Source organism: Balaenoptera physalus, assembly GCF_965194825.1.
Source record: "Balaenoptera physalus genome assembly, chromosome: 2".
NCBI lineage: Eukaryota > Metazoa > Chordata > Mammalia > Artiodactyla > Balaenopteridae > Balaenoptera > Balaenoptera physalus.
The window spans coordinates 29,105,696-29,127,112 of NC_138883.1; the positions used below are offsets into that span (position 1 = coordinate 29,105,696).

The window sequence follows — 21,417 nt, forward strand, 5'->3', positions numbered from 1 at the left end:
TGCTTCCTAAACATTTTATTACAAAAGAAATATAAAGTGTCATTATCAGTCAACACAGAGGAGTATAAAAAGAGGTGGGACTTCCCTGGTGGCTCAGTGAATCTTAAGAATCTGCCTGCCAATGCAGGGGACATGGGTTCGATTCCTGGTCCAGGAAGATCCCACGTGCCGCGGAGGAACTAAGCCCCTGCACCACAAATACTGAGCCTGCACTCTAGAGTCCGCAAGCCACAATTACTGAGCCCACGCAACTACTGAAGCCCGTGTGCCTAGAGCCCCTGCTCCACAACAAGAGAAGCCACCGCAATGAGAAGTCCGCGCACCGCAACGAAGAGTAGCCCCCGCTTGGCACAACTAGAGAAAGCCCGCACGCAGCAACGAAGACCCAATGCAGCCAAAAAAATTAAAAAAAAAAAAGAGGTGATTACCTTCCCCCAACTCACTTCCCAGTTCCAATCCCACCCCCATGCCATTCCCCAGGGTAACCAATGTTTAGTTTGGCATTCCAGCACTTTCCCTATGCTTTTACAAACATATGCCAACATACATGTGAGCTTTTCTATTTATTACAAAAATGAGTGTTGAATTTTACCAGCCATTTTCTAGTTTCTTCTCCTTTAATTTGTGCATATAATGAATTCTGTTGTTAAACTCTTAGAATAAATCCTAATGGATCTTTCTTTTACTACTCCACTGGGTTTGATTTGTTAATATTTTAGAATGTTTTACTACATTTGTAAGTGAAATCGGTAGTTTTGTATTTATTTATACTATCTTTATCAAGTTTTAGTTTTTACTAGCCTTGTAAAATGAATTAAGGACTTGGCCATTTTTCCCAATGGTCTGTAATCTTTTGAAAAAGAAATGTCAATAGTTTTTTCTTTGCTAGCAATAAGCAGTTAAAAAGGAAAATTTCCCATCTACAAGAGCCAGAACTGTAATCTACCAAGGAGCTGGCTTAACAAGACACAGGACCCAGATGACAGAAACTATAAAATGCTGCTGAAAGGACATAAAACCAACTGACTCTTATTAACCCCCAAGTGCCCTCTCAGAAACCACCTTTTGTGAGAAGCCTGGGCTGATACTTCTTCCTTCTCTGCTGATGGTAGCATCCTTTTAACAAAATTTTTATTTATTTTTATTTTTTATTTTTGGCTGTGCTGGGTCTTCGTTGCTGCGTGAGGTCTTTCTCTAGATGCAGCAAGCGGGGGCTACTCTTTGCTACGGTGAGCAGGCTTCTCATTGCGGTGGCTTCTCTTGTGGAGCATGGGCTCTAGGCGCATGGGCTTCAGTAGTTGCAGCACGCAGGCTTCAGTAGTTGCAGCGCATGGGCTCAGTAGTTGTGGCACAGGGGCTTAGTTGCTCCACGGCATGTGGGATCTTCCCAGACAAGGGATTGAACCTGTGTCCCCTGCACTGGCAGGCAGATTCTTAACCACTGCGCCACCAGGGAAGTCCGGTAGCATCCTGATATTATTCTGCCCTAGCATTTATCATTCTGTCATAATTGTCTGTTTACTTTTCTGCCATCTCTACCAAACAAGGAACTTCTTAGAGGTGGGGGCTAATTTTATCTCTACAAAGTTTTCAGGTTTTTAAAGTTTCATTTCACTTATTTCCTGTCTTCTGAGTTCCAGATATGGGCATTTTAACTCCAGGTTTTCAAATTTGCTGCTCCCTCTGCTGGGAAACTCTACCTCTCCCTCTTTACCTGATTAACTTCTACACATACCCTTCAATTTTCAGCTAAGGTATCACTTCCTCTGAGGAGTTTTCCCTGCCCCACCACCCAGACTTGGTTTGATGTCCCTGCTATATGCTTCCACATGTACACATTTTTTATTTTAAACGCTTATTTCCTTGGGTATTAAATGCGATGATGTGTGTTAGTGCCTGGCACATAGAGAAAACCTTAAATAGGTGGCAAGAGATTATCTTGCCAAATCTTCAACATACATTAGAGAATACCTTTGTCATTCCCTTTCATGTGATCCCTTTCCTGGGTGTCTAGATTTTGATTTGTCTTATTTCCTCCCCACACCTTCCCAAAGAAAATTACCTTACTCATTATTTCTTGAAATAATTGACTTCTATCTGTTCCCCTGAAATGCACATATTTCCACCTAGCCCATTCTTAACAGATGGCACAGTGGCCCACAGTAGTAGCAAAAAGGACAGATTAGAAATTCTAAAACCTTAGCTATAGAACTAGCTCTGCCACATCTTGGGAAGTCAGTTAACCTCTCTGAACTTCAAATTCCTTGTCTATAAAATGAAACTAGTTGTGGACAAAAGGTTAACAAAACACTTTCCCCTCCTACTTGAGAAATGAGCTTTAGTTAAATGCCTACCTGTTGTCCCAATAACCTGATAAGGATAGGAACTATCTTTGTAGGCAACATTGCTTATGCTAAAAATGAACCCTGGGCTTCCCTGGTGGCGCAGTGGTTGAGAATCTGCCTGCCAATGCAGGGGGACACGGGTTCGAGCCCTGGTCTGGGAAGATCCCGCGTGCCGCGGAGCAGCTGGGCCCGTGAGCCACAGCTACTGAGCCTGCGCGTCTGGAGCCTGTGCTCCGCAACAAGGGAGGCCGCGATAGTGAGAGGCCCGCGCACCGTGATGAAGAGTGGCCCCCGCTCACCACAACTAGAGAAAGCCCTCGCACAGAAACGAAGACCCAACACAGCCAAAAATAAATAAATGAATAAATAAATAAATAATTAAAAAAAAAAAATGAACCCTGACTGATAAATTACATCTGGACTGGGAAGAACTGTAAGTGAAATATACACGCCTGAAGGAGGCACCATCCTTTGGGCTCCCATGAATGCTGTAACTTATCAAAGCATGCCCTTTGAGGACTTTGGAATTATATCTATGGAGTTGTTATATAAAAGAGATAATAACTCTGGTGGAACATAAGACACATACTTGGGGATCGATTCCATGCTCCTGAGCTGTCCCCAGAAGGCTCCATGGAATGCTAGACAAACCACCTCAAGAACTCTTGCCAAAAGGAACGCCTGATGCTGTCCTGTTGGCAAACTATGCTTCCATCCTATTTCCTTCCAAAGATTAGTGCCATGTGTGGCTATGATAGTCTTGTGAGACTATTCAGTTAAACCTAAAAGGACTCCTGCAATACACATATTTCAGGTGAGCTCTGCAGTCATACCTGCCTTGCCTACTTCAATGAGGGTTAGAAGACTGAATGAGATAATGAATATGAAACACTATATAAGCAGCAAAGCACTACCTAAATATATTTGCTATTATTATTAAAAATACAAAAATATATAAATAGGTTGATTTTCATCACTAAAACTAATGGTGCTGGTCACCACAGCCTAGCTGGAAACATTCTCCTTTGGCTCGAATACAGCTCTGTAGAGGCCAGATGATAAAGGATTGGGAACAGGAATACCCAGCACAAAAGTCAGCCTTAAAATCCTGCCCATTGTAGGGGCTCAGCTAAACTCTAATTATATTAAGAAGCAGTAAACATCTGCAACTGAGACTGAGGCTGGCCACCATGTGACTATGGAAAAAGCTGTGTTTCAGAGAAAAGCAAAGGGGCTAGCTAACACCCTCTTACTGGCTTTCTTTTGATCACAGACAAGGAAACCGTCAAAGCTCCATCTATCCAGGACTTGCCAGAGGTTCTACAGCCCCCCCTAAAGGCTGCTCTTTGTGACAAGAATGCCAATGTACGGATGGCAGCGGCAGTATGCCAATATGCCATACAGTCCCATAATCTTCTTGCCCGGGAAATCATGCAGGCTGCCCTTTTGAAGGGTGAGTTACTCCTTGCTACTTCTGACCTGGAAATATGGGGTAAAGAGAGGACATCTCACCATCAGCTTTTCCTAATCCTTTCCTCTCCACCATCATGCTCTATGATGTCTACTGTATTGGGTCTGGGCTTCCATTAGATACTCAAGAGATTTGTTCTTCCCAGGTACTTTACAAAATAGGTACACTGCCACCTAGTGGTACCTGGGCTAAACGTTTCATAGGTGCATTTGAACAGAAACCATGTCCCCTTTCATACAACCAGATTTTCAATTGAAAAGATAATGTAATAATATTAAAGAATACGTTCTAAACATTTTTTAAATCACCACTTGAACACATCTTGCTTCCATTTTTGCACATTAACTTACAGGCACTGTTCACAAGCATTGTTGAAGTAATACAAGCAAAAAGGTTCTGTCAGATGATAGGCCCAAGGTGCTGAAATGCTCTGTCTGAAAGATGTACCTGCTCCTTGCATGGCAGCAGGGGTGGAGGACAACTGGCTGACCAGTTTGGCCTTCGGCATGGAGATACTCAACAATTTAATTCATCTGTCTTAAGAAAGCCTCCACTCCAGACTTCCCCATCTCTAGTGAGAGGGACAACTGTATCTCTCACCCAGGCCAGAAGTGCCTTCCTGCTGTTACCTAACAAAAACGTATTAGGATTTGACTTTTCAGGTTAAGATTTTCAGTCTATATTTAGAACCTTGATACAATCCATTTAAATGTGATTTAAATAAGGGATTGAATTTCGAGACAGGGGGCAGAGGGAAGTGAGATATCAGGCAGGTAGCAGCCTTGTGTACCAACCCAAAGGCTGCTCTCTCTGTGGGGAGAAGAGATCGCCATTCTGGACTCCTTTTTCACCCCACTGTGGCAGGTAATAGCGTGGACAGCTGGGCTGCAGCTCAGTGCCTGGCTCTGGAAGGTGCTGCCACTTACCCCGTGATTAAGAGGATCCTCCATCAGCTGTTTAACAAGAAGAATGAGGACACTGAGCAACAGTCCTGCATGCTCCTGAGCCATCTAAGTGGGAAGACAGTACGTGTCCATTACAGGGTCAGAGAAGGAAACCGCGTTTCGGGGGAAAAATTGGGTCTTTGAGGTCGGTGCATGTAAGGAACTGAATATGCAGGTGGTTGGGTAGGGATAATCTCAAGCACAGGTAAAACCGGACTAAGTGTGGGTGAACCAGGGTGTATACAAGGAAAAGTGACAACAGCTAGCTGAGAAAGGTGAGAAAAGTAGGCTGCAGATGGTTTCTAACTGTGTAGGCAAGAAAAGTTGTGATATGCAGAATTTGCTTCTGCTAGAAGTTTACCATTGAAAACCACACAGACCTACAATTCTGTTTACTTCCAGTAGAAATGTGAAACTCACAGATTGAGGCATATACAAATCATTTTAGGGGGAAAGATAGTTAAATTAAGAAGAGAAGGTCCCAGGAATTTTCTGTTCAGATTACTAAATCTGTATTTTGTTCCCTGATTTGTTCAGAAATCAGTTGGCTTGGATGTAAGAGTGCCCCATTGTAAACCCACTCTTTCCTTTGCTAGCAACGGGCATCTCATGTGTTTGTGACATTAACTATGCTGGATGCCAGGTCAGGATATAACTTCTCCAAGGTTCCAGCATCTCTAAAAGTGATCATGGATATCCATACACGTCTTCCATTTCCTCAGACCCTGATACATACCATGCTTGCCGTGGAGCTGAACAGCCATCAATGGAAAGACCGGATTGTAGCCTGCCGAGCTCTCTCCCAGATTGGTGGAAATGTCAGTGTGGTAAGCCTTCTCTTCCTGTGTTTCCAGGACAGAAAGTCTAAGCAAAACTGAGCTAGGGAGCTCTTCCACTTTTTGCTGCTATCTAGTGTCCCATTCTTGCCAAACAGATCTCTGTTCCCATATTGCTACCTCTTACTCCTAACCCAGAATTATCTTCAAATGCCAGCATATCGTTCTATTACTTAAGCCACTGCTTCTCAGCCTGGTGGCAGTCCACAAACTGTCTGTAACCTACCTACAATGAAGTAAGCAAGAAAAAAAACAGAAAATTTTAGAAACTTTTATAGTAATTTGACATTGCCTCCACATCAAGGTACTTTATAAGTATCAGTCAATACTGTCCCTACTTTCAAAAACCTGACATTAGAGTTAGAGTAGCAAGACTAACATACACAAATGATTTAAGAACAAGTGATAAATGTAATGTACTCAAAACTTTTCAGAGAGAGATTAGTGTGAGCTGAACCTATCGGTTAAAGTTCTGTGAAGGAAGGAGTGTCGGTCAGCTGAGCAAGACTTGGGACAGAACCGAAAAAAAGACTTCCAGGCATGGGAAACCCTGACCATCATTTAGGCTTTCACCTGACCTCCTTCTTGCCATTATTTTAAAATCAACTTCAGCTATCCAAACGGGACTTTTCCCTTCTTCCTATGTGCCACTATCTTTTCCTTATAACACTGAGTAAGTCCAAAATGGCCCAGAACACTGCTATTCCCATGAGAAGTGAGCACCCTCCATCTTGACCCTCGCATTCTGATGTGGGAAGCACAAAACCTGGCCATTCGGTGTGATCGGTGTAATTCTAGTCTGGGTTAATTCTGCCTCGACTGCCACAGTAGTACTCTGCCGCTAAAGTCCTGGACCAGCAGCATAGGTATCACCTGGGAGTCTGCTGCAAGTGAAAAATCTCACCTCGGGTCAATTCAATCAGAACCTGCATTTAACAATACCATTTTAACAACATCTGATTAATTTGCACATTTGCCTCCTCAGCACTTGTTACTCAGGATGGCCAGCTGAAAGTAAAAAGCCATGCAGAGCAAGCAGGGGGCGGGGTAAAGATGAGAACTTCACATCAGACTGCTGGGGTTAAGCAATATGTCCATCAGTCCTTTCACTCATTCAGTAAGCAAGCACTTTCTGACCACATCCTACATGCTGGGCAGCATGCTACCATTGGGGATGCAAAGATAACACGTCTTGGTAAATGTTACATGTAAATAGCTATAACAGAAGTAGCTGTAAAGTATTATGGGGATTTCCTATTGCTTACAGAAGGCAGAGGAGAGTTCACTGAGGAGATGCTTTTTGAGCTCAATCCTAAAAGAATAGGAAAACATCAGGTATCAGATAGGGGTGGAAAAGGGAGATGTTTCAGGCAGGGAGAATAGCTTTGGGCACATTACATAATCACCAACTAGTAATCTTCGTCCCTTCCCTTTTGAGAGACGTACTAACACATAGGGTGGCCAACTGTCCTAGCTTGTCCAGTACATAGGACTTTAAGTACTAAACCCAGGAAAAGTCCCAGGCAAATTGGGATGAGTTGGTCACCCTACTAATGTATCACTTTCAAATTTTAAGAGTCTCAAGCACAGATTATGCTGGCCCCAATATAATATAGTAGTTTAAAGCATGAGCTTTGGGCTTCCCTGGTGGTGCAGTGGGTAAGAATCCACCTGCCAATGCAGGGGACACGGGTTCGAGCCCTGGTCTGGGAATATCCCACATGCTGCGGGGCAACTAAGCCTGTGCACCACAACTACTGAGCCTGCACTCTAGAGCCCGCGAGCCACAACTACTGAAGCCCGCGTGCAGCTACAAAGACCCAGAGCCGCCATAAATAAACAAATAAATAAATAAAAATAAATTTATGAATAAATAAAGCATAAGCTTCAAAAACAGGTCTGGGGGTGCTTCCCTGGTGGCGCAGTGGTTGAGAATCTGCCTGCCGATGCAGGGGACATGGGTTCGAGCCCTGGTCTGGGAAGATCCCATATGCTGCGGAGCAACTAGGCCTGTGAGCCACAACTACTGAGCCTGCGCGTCTGGAGCCTGTGCTCCGCAACAAGAGAGGCCACGACAGTGAGAGGCCCGCGCACCGCGATGAAGAGTGGCCCCCCCGCTTGCCCCAACTGGAGAAAGCCCTCGCACAGAAACGAAGACCCAACACAGCCAAAATAAATAAATAAATTAATAATAATAATTTTTTTAAAAAAACAGGCCTGGGTCTGAGTCCTGGCTCCAGCACTCAACAGGTTAACCTCGGGCAAGAAATCTAAGCCTCCTTTCTGTCACCTATAAATGGTAATATCTGCCTTATGGGATTGTTTGGGAGGATTATGTGATGGGTAAAAATACTTATTAGCACAGTGCCAAGTACAAAATTGACTTGGTAATAAATGGTAGCTAATTATTACACCTATGTGTAGGATATGAAACATAAGTTGATCCAGCTGATGTTGCGTGACTGGAATAAGAAAGTGAGACAAGCAGCTGCCCAAGCTCTGGGGCAAATGAGCCTTGGGAAAGAGGTGCATGACACAATCAGGTAAGACCTTGTCAATATGGAGAAAGAAGCTTTTTTATTCTTAAAGGGTTCAGGGAGCCTGGGCTGCTCCAGCCAGCCAGCATCTGTTGAGCTGCTCTGTCTGCTCAGCATTGTATAGATCCCATTGCAGGATTTTTTTTTTTTAATAAAATAAAACATTAACAGCCCCTACAGACACTAACAATGTGGCTAAGGGAAGAATCATTAATTGAATGCCCACTAGGTGTTAGGCACTGTTTTAGATGTTTGAGAGTTCAGATGTATGACATGATTCTGATTATACAGGCAAGATACACAAATGCCTAGCAAAGTCAAGTTTCATGAAGGATGGGTAAGACTACGTAGGCAGAGAGAAGGTAAGACCTTCCACACTGGGAGCCAAATACAGAAATGAACATGGCACATGTGAGGACAGTGGGGAAGAGAACTTGACTGTAGCAAGAGATCCATGTTTAAAGTTTCCTTTACTCAGTCATTGAACATAGTTTAGCGCCTAGCATACTCTAGGTAATAGGGATTCAAGTAAATAAAACAGTTGAGGTCTCTCTACCTGGTGAAACTTAACATGCATAAGGCTAAGTAGGAAAGGGTGGGAATGGATAATGGAGAGCCTACAGAAGTTGGATTTTATCCTGAGGGCACTGGGGGTGGGCGTAGGGAGAGGGACCAAAAGTTTAAGGAGGGAAAATAAAAGCACCTGTGCCTTACAGAGTCAAGCTGGGCCAAGGAAACTTCCAGGAGCGTGTGGAAGCCCTCTCCCTGATTTGTGGGCTCAAGCTCATGACCGCCAAACTTCTCCCAAGCTTTCTGAACTCCTTCTCTGATGACTTCATGGCAGTTCGGCAGGCAGCTTGTTTGGCTGCTGGTGCCCTGCAGATCCATGATAATATGGTGAGTCAAGGAAACATGTACCATCTTACCTGATTAACCCAAGAGGGCATTACCCTGTGCTTCATTCGTACATAGTATACTCACCATTCTGTGCGGACACAGAATGAGAGATCAGAACCAGGAAGGTGAGGAGATATATAGGCCACACCAACAGTTAGGCCCACACTTAGGCTCCAGGCCAGCCTAGACTTCACTTTAGAGCACACCCCTGAACCCTGTTCTCACCTCAGTTAACTAGCTTCTCATTACATGGGTACTGATAGGCTTAGGGTACAACTCCAGTGAATCGAGTTATAATCCCTAGTTAATAGTGGAAAACCTGATGGAGGTATTCAAAAGAAGCCTATATGGCCATAGATCTGTGAGCTGGGAAAATCAATCTGCAGATAGGAGATAAGAACACTATGCGCCTAAGCCAGTACTTCTGGCTCCAGCTCATTTTTTCACTAGGTTTGATAGAAGGCCACTTTTCCAGTTAAAGCACATTTAGACAAGAGGGGTCCCTGTCTCTGGTTCATTCTTGCTCTGATTCTCTCTACTCAGCACTGCCTTTTATCCATCCCAGGTCCTTGAATGCCTTCTGAATCTCATACAGAGAGATCCCTGCTGGAAAATCAAGGCCTTTGCCATTCGAGGTATTACAGGAGTGGCCCCAGCTCCTCAACCTCTAATACCTTCCCATATTTTAGTATAGATGATCCCCAGAATCTCTTTAGGAAGAGAGTAGAGTGTAAGGGAGGGGATAATCACAGCTTCTCAGAAGTTCCTTGCCTGAGAAATTAAAGATTATTTTCTTGTTCTTTTTAATTTTTAGTTAAGGAGTCTAGGTCTATGTCAAATGCGTTAAGGCAAAGGGCTGACAAGACAATCCCTGCCAACAGAATTAGGTATGAGTTCCAAGCAGGTATCCACTGTTGGATATACTTGCTTTTCTCTGGAGGTTTCAACCATAGGACTCTGTAAAAGTCAGACCAGATTCAAGACTGCTACAAACCTAAAATCCTGCCCTCAAATTTCCTAGAGTTTCTTTTTAGGGATTTTTGGCATTGTTTCTCTCTGACAGTCTGGCAGGTCCCTTTAAGAATCAGCCCTGGGTTAAGCTGCGAAGTAATTGTGCCTTCTTTCCCCATTACCCTGCCTTGACTAGGTTGGTCTTCTGAGTTATCTATCCCATATCTCATTCCTAGATAAATAGGTAAATTAGTATATTCTCACATCCTAATGGACAAGGATGGCATGGAATACCCCCCTTCTGGGAATTCTCTGGGGATAATGTCCTATTCTAACCCATTCCTAAAACTCTAATGGTAATTGTCATCTAAAAGGGAAGGTAAAGACAAAATACTTAGTTTAGCATTTGCAATATTTAATTTAGCAAGTGGTTGCCTATACCTTATTATTATTATTATTTATTAATAAGGCCATTTCTGGATGCTAGGATATAGCAAACTCAATCTTAAGTGACAGTGGAACACGCTGCCCTCTAATCTCTGCAGCTTTGGGACAAATTGGCCACGTGAGTCCCCAACTGACAGACCTCCTGCTCTGGGCTATCCACTACGAAGAATCACCAGGTGTACGACTAGAGGCTTGCCGTAGCATCCTAGCCCTCAAACTTCAAGGAGACCGAGTCAGGGACACCTTCCTAGACGTGCTGCTCCTAGAGAACCATGATGCTGTTCTAAAGTAAGCACTAACCCTCTGGTTCCTGCCATGACCTCTTGTACTGCCAACTCTCCCAACCTTGTTAACAGAGTATGTGCCTGCCTTTCCAGGCTGCTTAATGGCTGTAAAAAGCACAGGCTCACCTGGGCCATTCATCTACTTAGCAAGTGGGTAACAGAAAAATTGGCCTGAATTAGATTAAAAGTCAAGCTCATGTAGTTTACGTACTTGTTCATCATCCCAGGTGGGTTTTTTTATTCAACTAACATTTATCAAGTGCCTACTTAGTGACGATAGGCTTTAGCGTCAAAAAGACCAGGATTTGAACCCCAGCTCAGACGTGTGCTAGCTCTGTGAGTCTGGGTAAGTTACTTAAATTCTCTGAGCCCATTTTTTCATGTATCAAATGCAGACGGCAGTCTGCCTTATGGGTCTGTGGTGATGATTAATGAGATAACATGTTAGTACCTGTCATAAAGGTGTTCAATAAATAATATCTACTAGTACCTTCAAGTATATCATCTCAAAAACTACAGAACATCCCTACAAGCTAAGCATCATACCATTTTTGCAAATAAAGCTCAGCAAAACTGCACAGTTAGGATTGGAACTTAGGATTCTTGTCTGATTCCAAGTCCTGTATTTTCCACCTCCATGCTTTAAGGATAGGAAGAACAACCTAAGAAGTTCTTCTTACCTTTCAGAGAAATTCACCATGCAATGAAGATACTCAACTTAGAAAATGAAGGAAACCAAGAAATGCTTCAGGAGATCAAGAACAGGGTAGATAAGTACAAGCTATGTTTTCAAGAAAAAATTCAGGGCTCTCAAGAGTTCCTCAGGCCCCTTTTCCCCAACACAGAAATACTTTCTACAGTCCCAGATACAATATCTCACTTGAAGATACAAAATACATCTGTGCGAGGTAGGATTATAAAATCCTACTAGTAAAAAGTAAAACAAAGCAAAAATCCCCTTAGTCCTCAAAATCAGTTGTTTCTGAAATATTGTTTCCTTTCCTTCCCTTTTTTTCCCCACCATCCTCTAAACCCAAGTTCTTTCTTTTTTGCAGACAGGCATAAAGAAGGAATGAGGGACTGGAATTGGCCCCCTAGATTTTTTTTTTTAATTAATTAATTTTTTTTGGCTGCGTTAGGTCTTCGTTGCTGCGCAAGGCTTTCTCTAGTTGCTGCAAGTGGGGGCTACTCTTCGTTGCGGCACACGGGCTTCTCATTGCAGTGGCTTCTCTTGTTGAGGAGCATGGGCTCTAGGCGCACGGGCTTCAGTAGTTGTGGCTCGCCGGCTCTAGAGCACAGGCTCAGTAGTTGTGGCGCACGGGCTTAGTTGCTCCGCGGCGTGTGGGATATTCCCAGACCAGGGCTCGAACCCATGTCCCCTGCATTGGCAGGCGGATTCTTAACCACTGCACCACCAGGGAAGTCCCTAGATTTTCTTTTTCCTTCTAAACTTTCCTTAATTCCTAATCTGGGCTCTTTCACCAAAGGAACTCTAGCTGAACAGGTGGTTCTAATTTTTCAAAGCTGTTAAAGGAGATGAATAGAGGGAAAAGGACTTTAAAAAGGCAAAAGATTCTTCATATAATTCACAAAACCAATTTCACATCAAGCAAGCATTTCTTAGCAGATTCCTTTCATCATGCCCAAAAAGCTAAAGTAAGTTTTTCAATAACAGATGTGAAAAATGTCCAACCAATATCACCAGGGAACAATGTTCTCGGGCATTTACGTACCACCTAATACTAATAAGCATGATGCAATGCTACTTTATTAACGCTTTTTGATGATTTACAGCCTAGTATAGTTGTTTTCTTCAACATTTGTTCTGATTCAGATTCAAACACTAAGCCAAAAGGAACTGTTGATACAGAAAATATTCAAGATTGAGACAGTCATAGGAAAAGTGAAGGAGGAAGCAAAACGTGTTTACATGCAACCCAAACAGGGGCAAAAACCACTGAAATTCCATACTTTTCTCCAAGAAACTTTTCAGGGTAAGTTTTCTAGGGATGAATCCTATGCCTTGACTCCTTTAACAAGCCTTTTTCAGGATTGGATGTTTGGGGAGTTAGTTGTGAGCCCTGTAGGATGAGAGCCAGGAAAGGACACTTTCTTTTCTTCTTGGCCACCATCCTCTCAGTCCTTCTGTTATCTTTTCCTTGTCCCCCTCCCCCAGGCTCTGATTTGCTATCTGCCCCTTAAAAAAAGAATGATGTAATTCGATCTGAACCAATTTGAAAGTTAGGTCAAAAAAAGGACGCCTTAGAAAAACAAAACAAAAAACTGCCGTGTGTATGTCTGGTTAAGCACTCAGAAAAAGCCTTGAAGCTTAACCTTGAATAGTAATATTACCTCTGGAAAGTGAGATTATACATACATCTACGCTTTTGCAACTTAAAAAAAAAAACGATTTCATAAAGTTCTCAGCTTTATGTAACTCAACCTATCAGTTACGGTGAAAGGATCTTAAAAGTTCCAGATACAACCTAAATGATGAGGTGTAGACATCAAGCTGTACCAAAACATACTTACAAAATCAGTGTGCCCAGGCGTAGCAGCAGCCTCAGGTCATTCAGCCAACTGCCCACCAGCCACCACCCCAAACCCAGGTCTTCTGGTTCCAAGTCCAGTGCTCTCTCTGGTACACCAGGCTCTTTTCCACCAACCATGAGAATATTCACTTGCCAGATTTGGGGAAGTTTCTTCGAACTGCCAGAAAAAAATGAGAGTGGAAAGTAACTTGAACACCAGCCTTCCCTCCTGGCCAGCTTGCTACAAGTTGGCTGACTGAGGCCTATGACAGCACAACTAGGTGATATTCTGTCTCTCTGGGAGCAGTGCCAGCCACTGATGCAAGCAAACGCTGAGCAAAACCATAATACACTTTTAAAAACATAATATACTCATAACTTTTCTAATAGGATTGTGCTGTTTGGGGTTCAAGTAACATGATTAAAATGAATAAATTACCCCCAAAGTTGCAGAATTGGCCCCAATCCTACAACCGCCCCAAGTTACCTTTCACCTCAGCTGTTGATTTTCTCTATCGACCTCCCTCCTCCCACATTTCTTCAAACCATGCCACATAATAATCTAGCCCTAGAAAAAGGAAAACATTCTCTGGCACTTTAATAACTTTTCTAACATTCACACAAACTCACAGTAACAAACAGGATACTGACCCCAACCCTCCCCCCAAACTGATGAAAGAGAACTCAAATGAAGGATGCAAATTCCAAATAAAAACTTCTAATGTCTCAAGCAGAGTAACACAGCAAATGCCACACAGTACACGGAAGCCTGAGGGTGATGATGAAGTTGGTACTCTCAAACGATCAGGAATCAAGGTTACTTCAGAAAAAGCTCCTTCTTCCACCTCCAACTTCTGCTTTTACTTTTGTGCCTAGATGACGTGGTGTTTCCTAGAAGACCGTCTGAGTTCTGTGACATTGAAGCAGTCATAAAGGTAAATGTAAGCACAGTGATGGTTATTAAGGTAAGAACGAATTTTTCCCCCCCAAAAAGTGGTGGTGGTAGGAGAGAATCACTACTGTCTTGTTTCTGGCAATCAAGGAGTAACTAGTTCAGGTTAGAGGCATCTTGGTGAGCAGCAGCCCCTTGTCATATAACATGGTCGCCAAGGAAAGCTGGTCCTCCACACTGTCGCAGGGCAAGTCCGCTACCCTCACAAACTCTGGGTAGGAGCGGAGCAGGAGTTCCATGGCATCGGCTTGCTGGGGGTATATCTCCAAGCACTTGGGCTCTTCCAGATGATAAACTCGGGAGTTTTCCACTGTATAATAGAGAAACAAATGGCCTCCCTCACCCACCAGCCGAGCTATACCATCCTGAAGCATGTGCACTTCTGTTTCTGTTGTCAACTGGGCCCCCACGTTTACAGGTTCCCCAGTCTCCCAGCGAATTGGGAGCCCATAAACGCTTAGTGCCCTCTCCCTATCAGTCAGCACAGGGGGCAGAGAATCGTGGATGAAGTCTTTGGCTCTCTGGTCAGCCACAGCATCGACAGGGGCAAAGTGTCCCAAGCGGGCAACCAAGACCCGCACTTTCTCCATGAAAGCAGTTCTTCGCGGATCCTTAGACTCCGAATGCTGGGCCCCCATGTAATCCATAAAGTCTCGGGGCAGTCCCCTACGAAACTCCACATTTTCCTCCATTGCAGCCTGCACTGCCAGAGGCAGTACAGCCTCCAGGAAGTCGCCCCAGGTATTGCGCTGGTATGTGGACACGGTCAGGTGCAGAGAGTGCACTCCATCCTGGCATTCGGCTTGGTGAATGAAGCCTCGGGGAAAATAGAGCAAATCTCCAGGTTCCAGCACCGTCTGTAGCACCGGCTCTCCTAGGTCTTCCTGACTGAAGTTGGGGCTGGATGTCAGGGCTAGTTCCTCGGTCGGAACCCGCGGTCGGTAGACCCGCCAGAGTTTCCTACCTTCCAGCTGCAGCACAAAAGCCTCGATATCGTCGTAGTGGGGGGCAAAGCCCTGCGAGTTAGGGGGCGTGAGGTAAACGTTGGAGCCTGCCATGCTTCCAAACTGCTCCTGGAGCACGGCCAAAAACTGCCACACGGTGGTGGAGAAAGCCTGCGGACAGAGGAGGCGCAGGGAGCAGCCGGCCCTGTACAGGGACCACGCGGCGGCGGGCAGGGCGCGGCCGGGTGGGTTCAGGGTTTCGCGCCGCCCACTGATGTAGCGCGCGGCGTCCAGGTGCTGCCCGAACTGCACCTCCTCGTTGCGCAGCATTGAGTCCAGGTCGGCGGTAGAGAAAAGACCCTGGTAGTAGGTGTGGTCCTGCCGCCGCACCAGCACAGCCTCGCGCTCCCATAGGCGCCGGTAGAAATGGTCGGGCGGCATGGGCGCGATGAGCCACTCGAAGAGGCGCGCCGCCCGCCGCCGGCTGCTGGGGACGCGGTTCAGCTCAGCCAAGACGCGCTGCAGCGGGGAGTCCCAGGGCAGCTCCCCGCCCGCGCTTTCCCCCTGCGGCCCCGACAGCGTCGCTGGAGCCACGGACGGCGGGGCGGCCGCCAAGTGCTGGGCAGAGCACAGCACGGCCGAGGCCTCCACCAAGCGCGGCGGGGGGCCCGAGGCCTGCACCAGGCGTGCCGGCAGGGCGGATGCCTCCAGCAGGCGCGCCGGCGGGGTCTGCGCCTCCACCAGGGCGCGGGGAGTCTGCAGGGAGCGGGACGCGGGCGAGGCCTCTAACAGCTCCGCGGGCCCGAGGTGGCCGTACGGCTCCCGCCGGGTCACATCCGAGAGGGCCGCCGCCCCTCCAGCCAGCGGGTCCCTGGGATCGTCGACCATCGACTCCACCCTCGAGTCCTCCGAGTCCTCGCTCGGCAGCGCCTGGGCCCTCAGCGCGGCCATCCGGGACGCGACACTTCTCCTCAGCTGCCTTCGGATCTTCCTGGGCCTCAGGGGCAGGGCCAGGACCGACCCGCTATGTGGCTGTGGCTGGCGCCGGCGCCTCAACCGCCCGCGCCTCAGCAGCCCAGCGCTAGCCCGGAGCCCGTCCATAGTCCTACCCTCTCTCCAGCCCGGCGGGAGACGGCAAGAAGCCGGCTCAGGCCGGCGGCTTCCGCAGTGTACTCTGGGAAGTGGGTGGGCCTCCAGCCGCCTCTGGGTCGTCCCCGCCCACCATTCTTCCGCCGGCGCCTCCGGCCGGCCCCATTAGAAAATGTTAATTAAGGGCTTCCCTGGTGGCGCAGTGGTTGAGAATCCGCCTGCCAATGCAGGGAACACGGGTTCGAGCCCTGGTCTGGGAAGATCCCACATGCCGCGGAGCGACTGGGCCCGTGAGACACAACTACTGAGCCTGCGCGTCTGGAGCCTGTGCTCCGCAACAAGAGAGGCTGCGATGGTGAGAGGCCCGCGCACCGCGATGAAGAGTGGCCCCCACTTGCCACAACTAGAGAAAGCCCTCGCCCAGAAGCGAAGACCCAACACAGCCAAAAATAAATAAATAAATAAATTAATTTAAAAAAATATGTACTTAAAAAAAAAAAGAAAATGTTAATTCAGTGCATGGCTTCCCCCTAGAGCGGCGGAGTCCCTGCCAAATTAACACGGATTCCATATTTAGGGGGCAGTTTACAAATCAAGTTGCCAGGGACTCCAGGAGAAAGAAAGTTAGCTACCGAACTTTTTCCTTCTAGTGTCTGCAAATTGCAGTGTTCCTCGGGAGGTCCCCGTTTCTGAAAAACACGTTCCCCAGCAGCTTTGCATGAGGAAGCACACAATTCTTGGTTTCAAGGAATGCCCTCAGGCAAAGTTCTAGGTTCAAACTTCAGTCCACCTGGGTCTCTTTACAGACTGATTGAAGCCCTAAATTCCTCCGCCTAACTTCCCTTCCTCCTCTCCCCATTACAAATTTTGTCATTGCTTTCTCTCTGAAAATGAAGCTACAGACTTTTCTACGTGTATTCTTTTTTTATTTTATTTTTTTAATTTAACAAATGTTTACTGACTACTAAGTGACAGACATTGCGATGGCATCGGGGTAACAATCATAAACAAGACAACGAAACAGACTATCACCTGCCTTCATGAGACTTAACGTTTCAGAGGACACGATCAACCTGCAAGGAAATGCACACTTTCCTTTTTCTTCCCTTCATCTTTGCTAGTTCAATCCAGCTCAAACTTCAAGTTCATCTCCAAGGCTATTCTTAATTAAACTGGAAAGGAATATTTTCTGACTTAATAATTCCATATTCAATGGACATATGCTGACTCTACCTGCCCAGCATCCATCCCGGCCATCCCCTCCCCGCCCCCCCCCCCCCACCACGAAAGACACTGAATTTCCTTTGGAGAACCATCCTGTGCTGGGGCTCCACTTGGTCTCCAGAAGTGCTGCGGAGCACAGTGAATGCTCCCAGACAGTGGAAGGCCTGGAGCATCAGTGGAATCCCGTATCCTTAGGCCACAATGATTGGCTTGTGCTTAACCAAGTGACCCAAGTTTCTCCAGTCAAAGTGACTCGAAGGAGCTTCACTATACAGACAGGCTGCCTAAGATTCTTTTTAGAGTCCACGTCTAGTGTTATCCTACTTCAGAAGGTCTTGAGAGGTGACCATATGCCAGGCGCTCTTGTAGACACCGGGGATGCAGAGGTGAGCGATATCCTCACTGTTTTTGGTGGCAGTTGAGCATCCATCCAAGAAATTTCCTGTGTCCCCGAGCTGCTGCGGGAGACCAACTCTGAGTCCCATGTGTTCTCTCCGAGCTGTCCATGCTGTTTAGGAAGAGCTGCATGCAGCGTCTTGGTCCAGGGGAACTTTGGTCCCTCGTCAAGCCAGTTCACTCTGGCGGCAGGGGTGGGGAGGGGGCCGACCTGCGCCTCTTCAGGGGAATCGGGGCCATTCTTGTATTCTTGATAACTGCCCTTCCCACCCCCTCTGGGATTTTGTTTTATTAGCTACAACTTCCCTCTCCAGAATCTTCAAACTCGCCTCCTCTGAACCTTAAATCGACTTCTTAAATCTGGGCCTCTCATTAACAGGCACTGTGGTAGGCATGAGGGTGCAATTGTCGAGAACATGGTCACTGTCCCCATGTAACTATTGTTGCTTTATACATAAAGATTACTTGTCTTCATTTGAATCATTTATGATAGATTACCAGGAATGGAATTGCTGGGTCAAGATAATTTTTGTGATTATTATAGGGCAAGATAATTTTTGTGATTATTATAGGTTTTACCAAACTCCCTCCCAAAGAGTTTACAACCTTGCAAGCAATTATAAGCAGGTTAGACTACATGGCCTCTAGGGCCTTTTCTGTGGTTCTGTTTGATCTCTCAATCCTCTTCCTCACATTCCTATCCAAACCCTTGAGAAAGCATTTAGATTTTACCCCTACCCAGGTGTCGCATCTACCCTTTTAATTTCTCACATGGTCTATTACAGTGGTCCTCAAGTGGGGGCAATTTTGCCTCCCCAGGGAACACTTTGAAATATCGTATGTTAACACATATATGTGGAATCTGAAAAAATTGGTATAGATGATCTGATTTACAAAGCAGACATAGAGACACAGACATAGAGAACAAACCTATGGATACCAAAGGGGAAATGGGGGGGGGGTTGGGATGAACTGGGAGATTGGGATTGACATATATACGCTACTGATAGTATGTATAAAATAGATAACTAATGAGAACCTACTGTATAGCACAGGGAACTCTACTCAATGCTCTGTGGTGACCTAAAGGGGAAGGAAATCCAAAAAAGAGGGGATATATGTATACATATAGGTGATTCACTTTGCTGTACAGTAAAAACTAACACAATACTGTAAAGCAACTATACTCCAATAATGATTAAGAGAAAAAAAAAAATTGCAAACTCTCCAGGCAGCTCAACATGTGGGCTTATACTGGGCCTTGATGGGAAACAATGTTGCTGGTTTCCCCTGCCATATTCTCTGGAACTCAAAACAAGAGACCTGATCAAGAATAGGAGAGAAACTTCAGTTCAAGAAAGAAGCCTTTTGACCTAATCAAATGTATAAGCTTTTGCACAGCAAAGGAGACCATAAACAAAATGAAAAGACAACCTACGGAATGGGAGAAAATATTTGCAAATGATGTGACCAACAAGGGCTTAATTTCCAAAATATACAAACAGCTCATACAGCTAAATATTAAAAAAACAAAAAACCCAATAAAAAAATGGGCAGAGGGACTTCCCTAGTCGTCCAGTGGGTAAGATTCAGCACTCCCAATGCAGGGGGCCTGGGTTCGATCCCTGGTCAGGGAACTAGATCCTGCATGCATGCCACAACTAAGAAGTCCACATGCCGCAACTAAAAGATCCCACATGCTGCAACAAAGATCCCGTGTGCTGCAACTAAGACCCAGTGCAGCCAAAATAAATAAATAAAAATAAATAAATCTTTAAAAAAAAATGGGCAGAACACCTAAATAGATATTTCTCCAAAGATGACATACAGATGGCCAAAAAGCACATGAACAGGTGTTCAACATCACTGATTATTAGAGAAATGCAAATGAAAACTACAATGAGGTATCACCTCACACCAGTCAGAATGGCCATAATCAAAAAGTCTACGAATAATAAATGCTGGAGAGGGTGTGGAGAAAAGGGAACCCTCCTACACTGTACGAGGGACTATAAGTTGGTGCAGCCACTATGGAGAACAGTATGGAGGGTCCTTAAAAACCTAAAAATAGAGCTACCATATGATCCAGGAATCCCACTCCTGGGCATATATCCAGAAAAGACAAAAACTCTATTTCGACAAGATACATTCACCCCAATGTTCATAGCAGCACTATTTGCAATAGCCAAGAAGACATGGAAGCAAACTAAGTGTCCAAAAACAAATGAATGGATAAAGAATATGTGGTGTGTATATATATATATATATATATATATATATATATATATATATATATATGCCATAAAAAAGAATGAAATTATGCCATTTGGAGCAACATGGATGGACCTAGAGATTATCATACTAAGTGAAGTAAGTCAGACAAAGACAAATATCATATATCACTTATATGTGGAATCTAAAAAAAATGATACAAAGGAACTTATTTACAAAACAGAAATAGACTCACAGACATAGAAAACAAACATATGGTTACCAAAGGGGAAAGGGGGGAAGAGGGATAAATTAGGATCTTGAGATTAAGATTAATATACACATTACTGTATATAAAATAGACAAACACCAAAGTCCTACTGTTTAGCACAGGGAATTAGGGAATTATATTCAATACCTGTAATAACCTATAATGGAAAAGAATCTGAAAAAGAATATGTATATATCAGAATCACTTTGCTGTACACCAGAAACTAGCACAACCTTGTAAATCAACTATATTTCAAAAAAAAAAAAAAGAAAGAAAGAAGCCTTTTAATTCTACCTAGTGGGCCTTCTACATTGCCTCCCAAATGTTTTGCAAACTGCTGTAGGGAAAGTAATAAATGTTTGTGATTTAAAAAAAAACAATGGTCCACATCAAAAAAATCTTAAATAAAAAAATACCCTTATTAAAGCCCATTTCACATTCCATTTCCTCCCCAAAGGCTCTCCCATCTCCCTAGTCACAGGAGAACTTTGGCCCTTTCACATCGCTTTAGCACATTGTGCATGTATTGGTGTATTATATATTTGTCAGATTCCTTCTTAAACTTCCTAAACTGTAAACTCCTTCAAGCAAAGGACTTCCTTATGCCTCTTTCTCTTGCTTTTAGCACACTGCTCTTCACAGAGATGCACAGGAAATGTTTGTGGGAAGCAGACCAACCAGAATTGAGTCCCTGCTACTCATTATCTGTGGCATTAGCTCAGTCAAGTTACTCTCTCAGGTCTCGGTAATCTCATCTGTAAAGTAGGAATAGTCATTGAACATACTTCTTCATAGATGTATGGAGAAAATAATGTTTTGTTGTGAGCATAAAATAATGCATGCAAGGCACTTAGCACAGGATCTGGTACAGATCTAAACACTTAAAAAATTGTAGCTATAATTTATTATTATGGAGCAAGGACCTGTATGATGGCTTTTGTGCCTCTGGCCTAGTTCAGAGAAACTAGGAGTGGGGGAGTCAGAGAAGTTCTTAAATTGGCCAGGATGACAGCATGGGATGGGAATATTAAGATTATTTTTGCCTGTGCCCTGTGGAAGTTTAAATGGGTCAGTGGGACCGTTTCAG

The 21,417-nt window shown here is 44.9% G+C and overlaps 2 protein-coding genes across 6 annotated transcripts in view; one reads left to right on the forward strand and one right to left on the reverse strand.

Moving 5' to 3' along the window:
* HEATR4 (HEAT repeat containing 4) overlaps window positions 1-21,417 on the forward strand; it is a 231,879-nt gene that overhangs the window by 58,569 nt on the left and 151,893 nt on the right. For 4 of the 5 annotated variants that reach the window (XM_082451581.1, XM_082451582.1, XM_082451583.1 and 1 more), the window contains 9 exons: window positions 3,619-3,798; window positions 4,681-4,841; window positions 5,483-5,587; window positions 8,021-8,139; window positions 8,850-9,030; window positions 9,596-9,665; window positions 10,527-10,716; window positions 11,400-11,478; window positions 12,547-13,165. In XM_082451581.1, the coding sequence (XP_082307707.1) occupies window positions 3,619-3,798; window positions 4,681-4,841; window positions 5,483-5,587; window positions 8,021-8,139; window positions 8,850-9,030; window positions 9,596-9,665; window positions 10,527-10,716; window positions 11,400-11,478; window positions 12,547-12,804 (1,343 nt within the window). In that variant the 3' untranslated portion in view covers window positions 12,805-13,165. Of the gene's footprint in view, window positions 1-3,618; window positions 3,799-4,680; window positions 4,842-5,482; window positions 5,588-8,020; window positions 8,140-8,849; window positions 9,031-9,595; window positions 9,666-10,526; window positions 10,717-11,399; window positions 11,479-12,546; window positions 13,166-14,119; window positions 14,179-21,417 lie in introns of those variants that run through there. The other variant, XM_082451584.1, reaches the window with a different exon arrangement.
* Window positions 12,936-18,775, reverse strand: RIOX1 (ribosomal oxygenase 1). The gene is made up of 2 exons (XM_082451660.1): window positions 13,895-18,775; window positions 12,936-13,421 (listed from the first exon to the last, which is right to left on the reverse strand). Exon 1 carries the CDS (start codon window positions 16,238-16,240, stop codon window positions 14,297-14,299), a length of 1,944 nt encoding a protein of 647 aa, XP_082307786.1. The 5' UTR covers window positions 16,241-18,775; the 3' UTR covers window positions 12,936-13,421; window positions 13,895-14,296.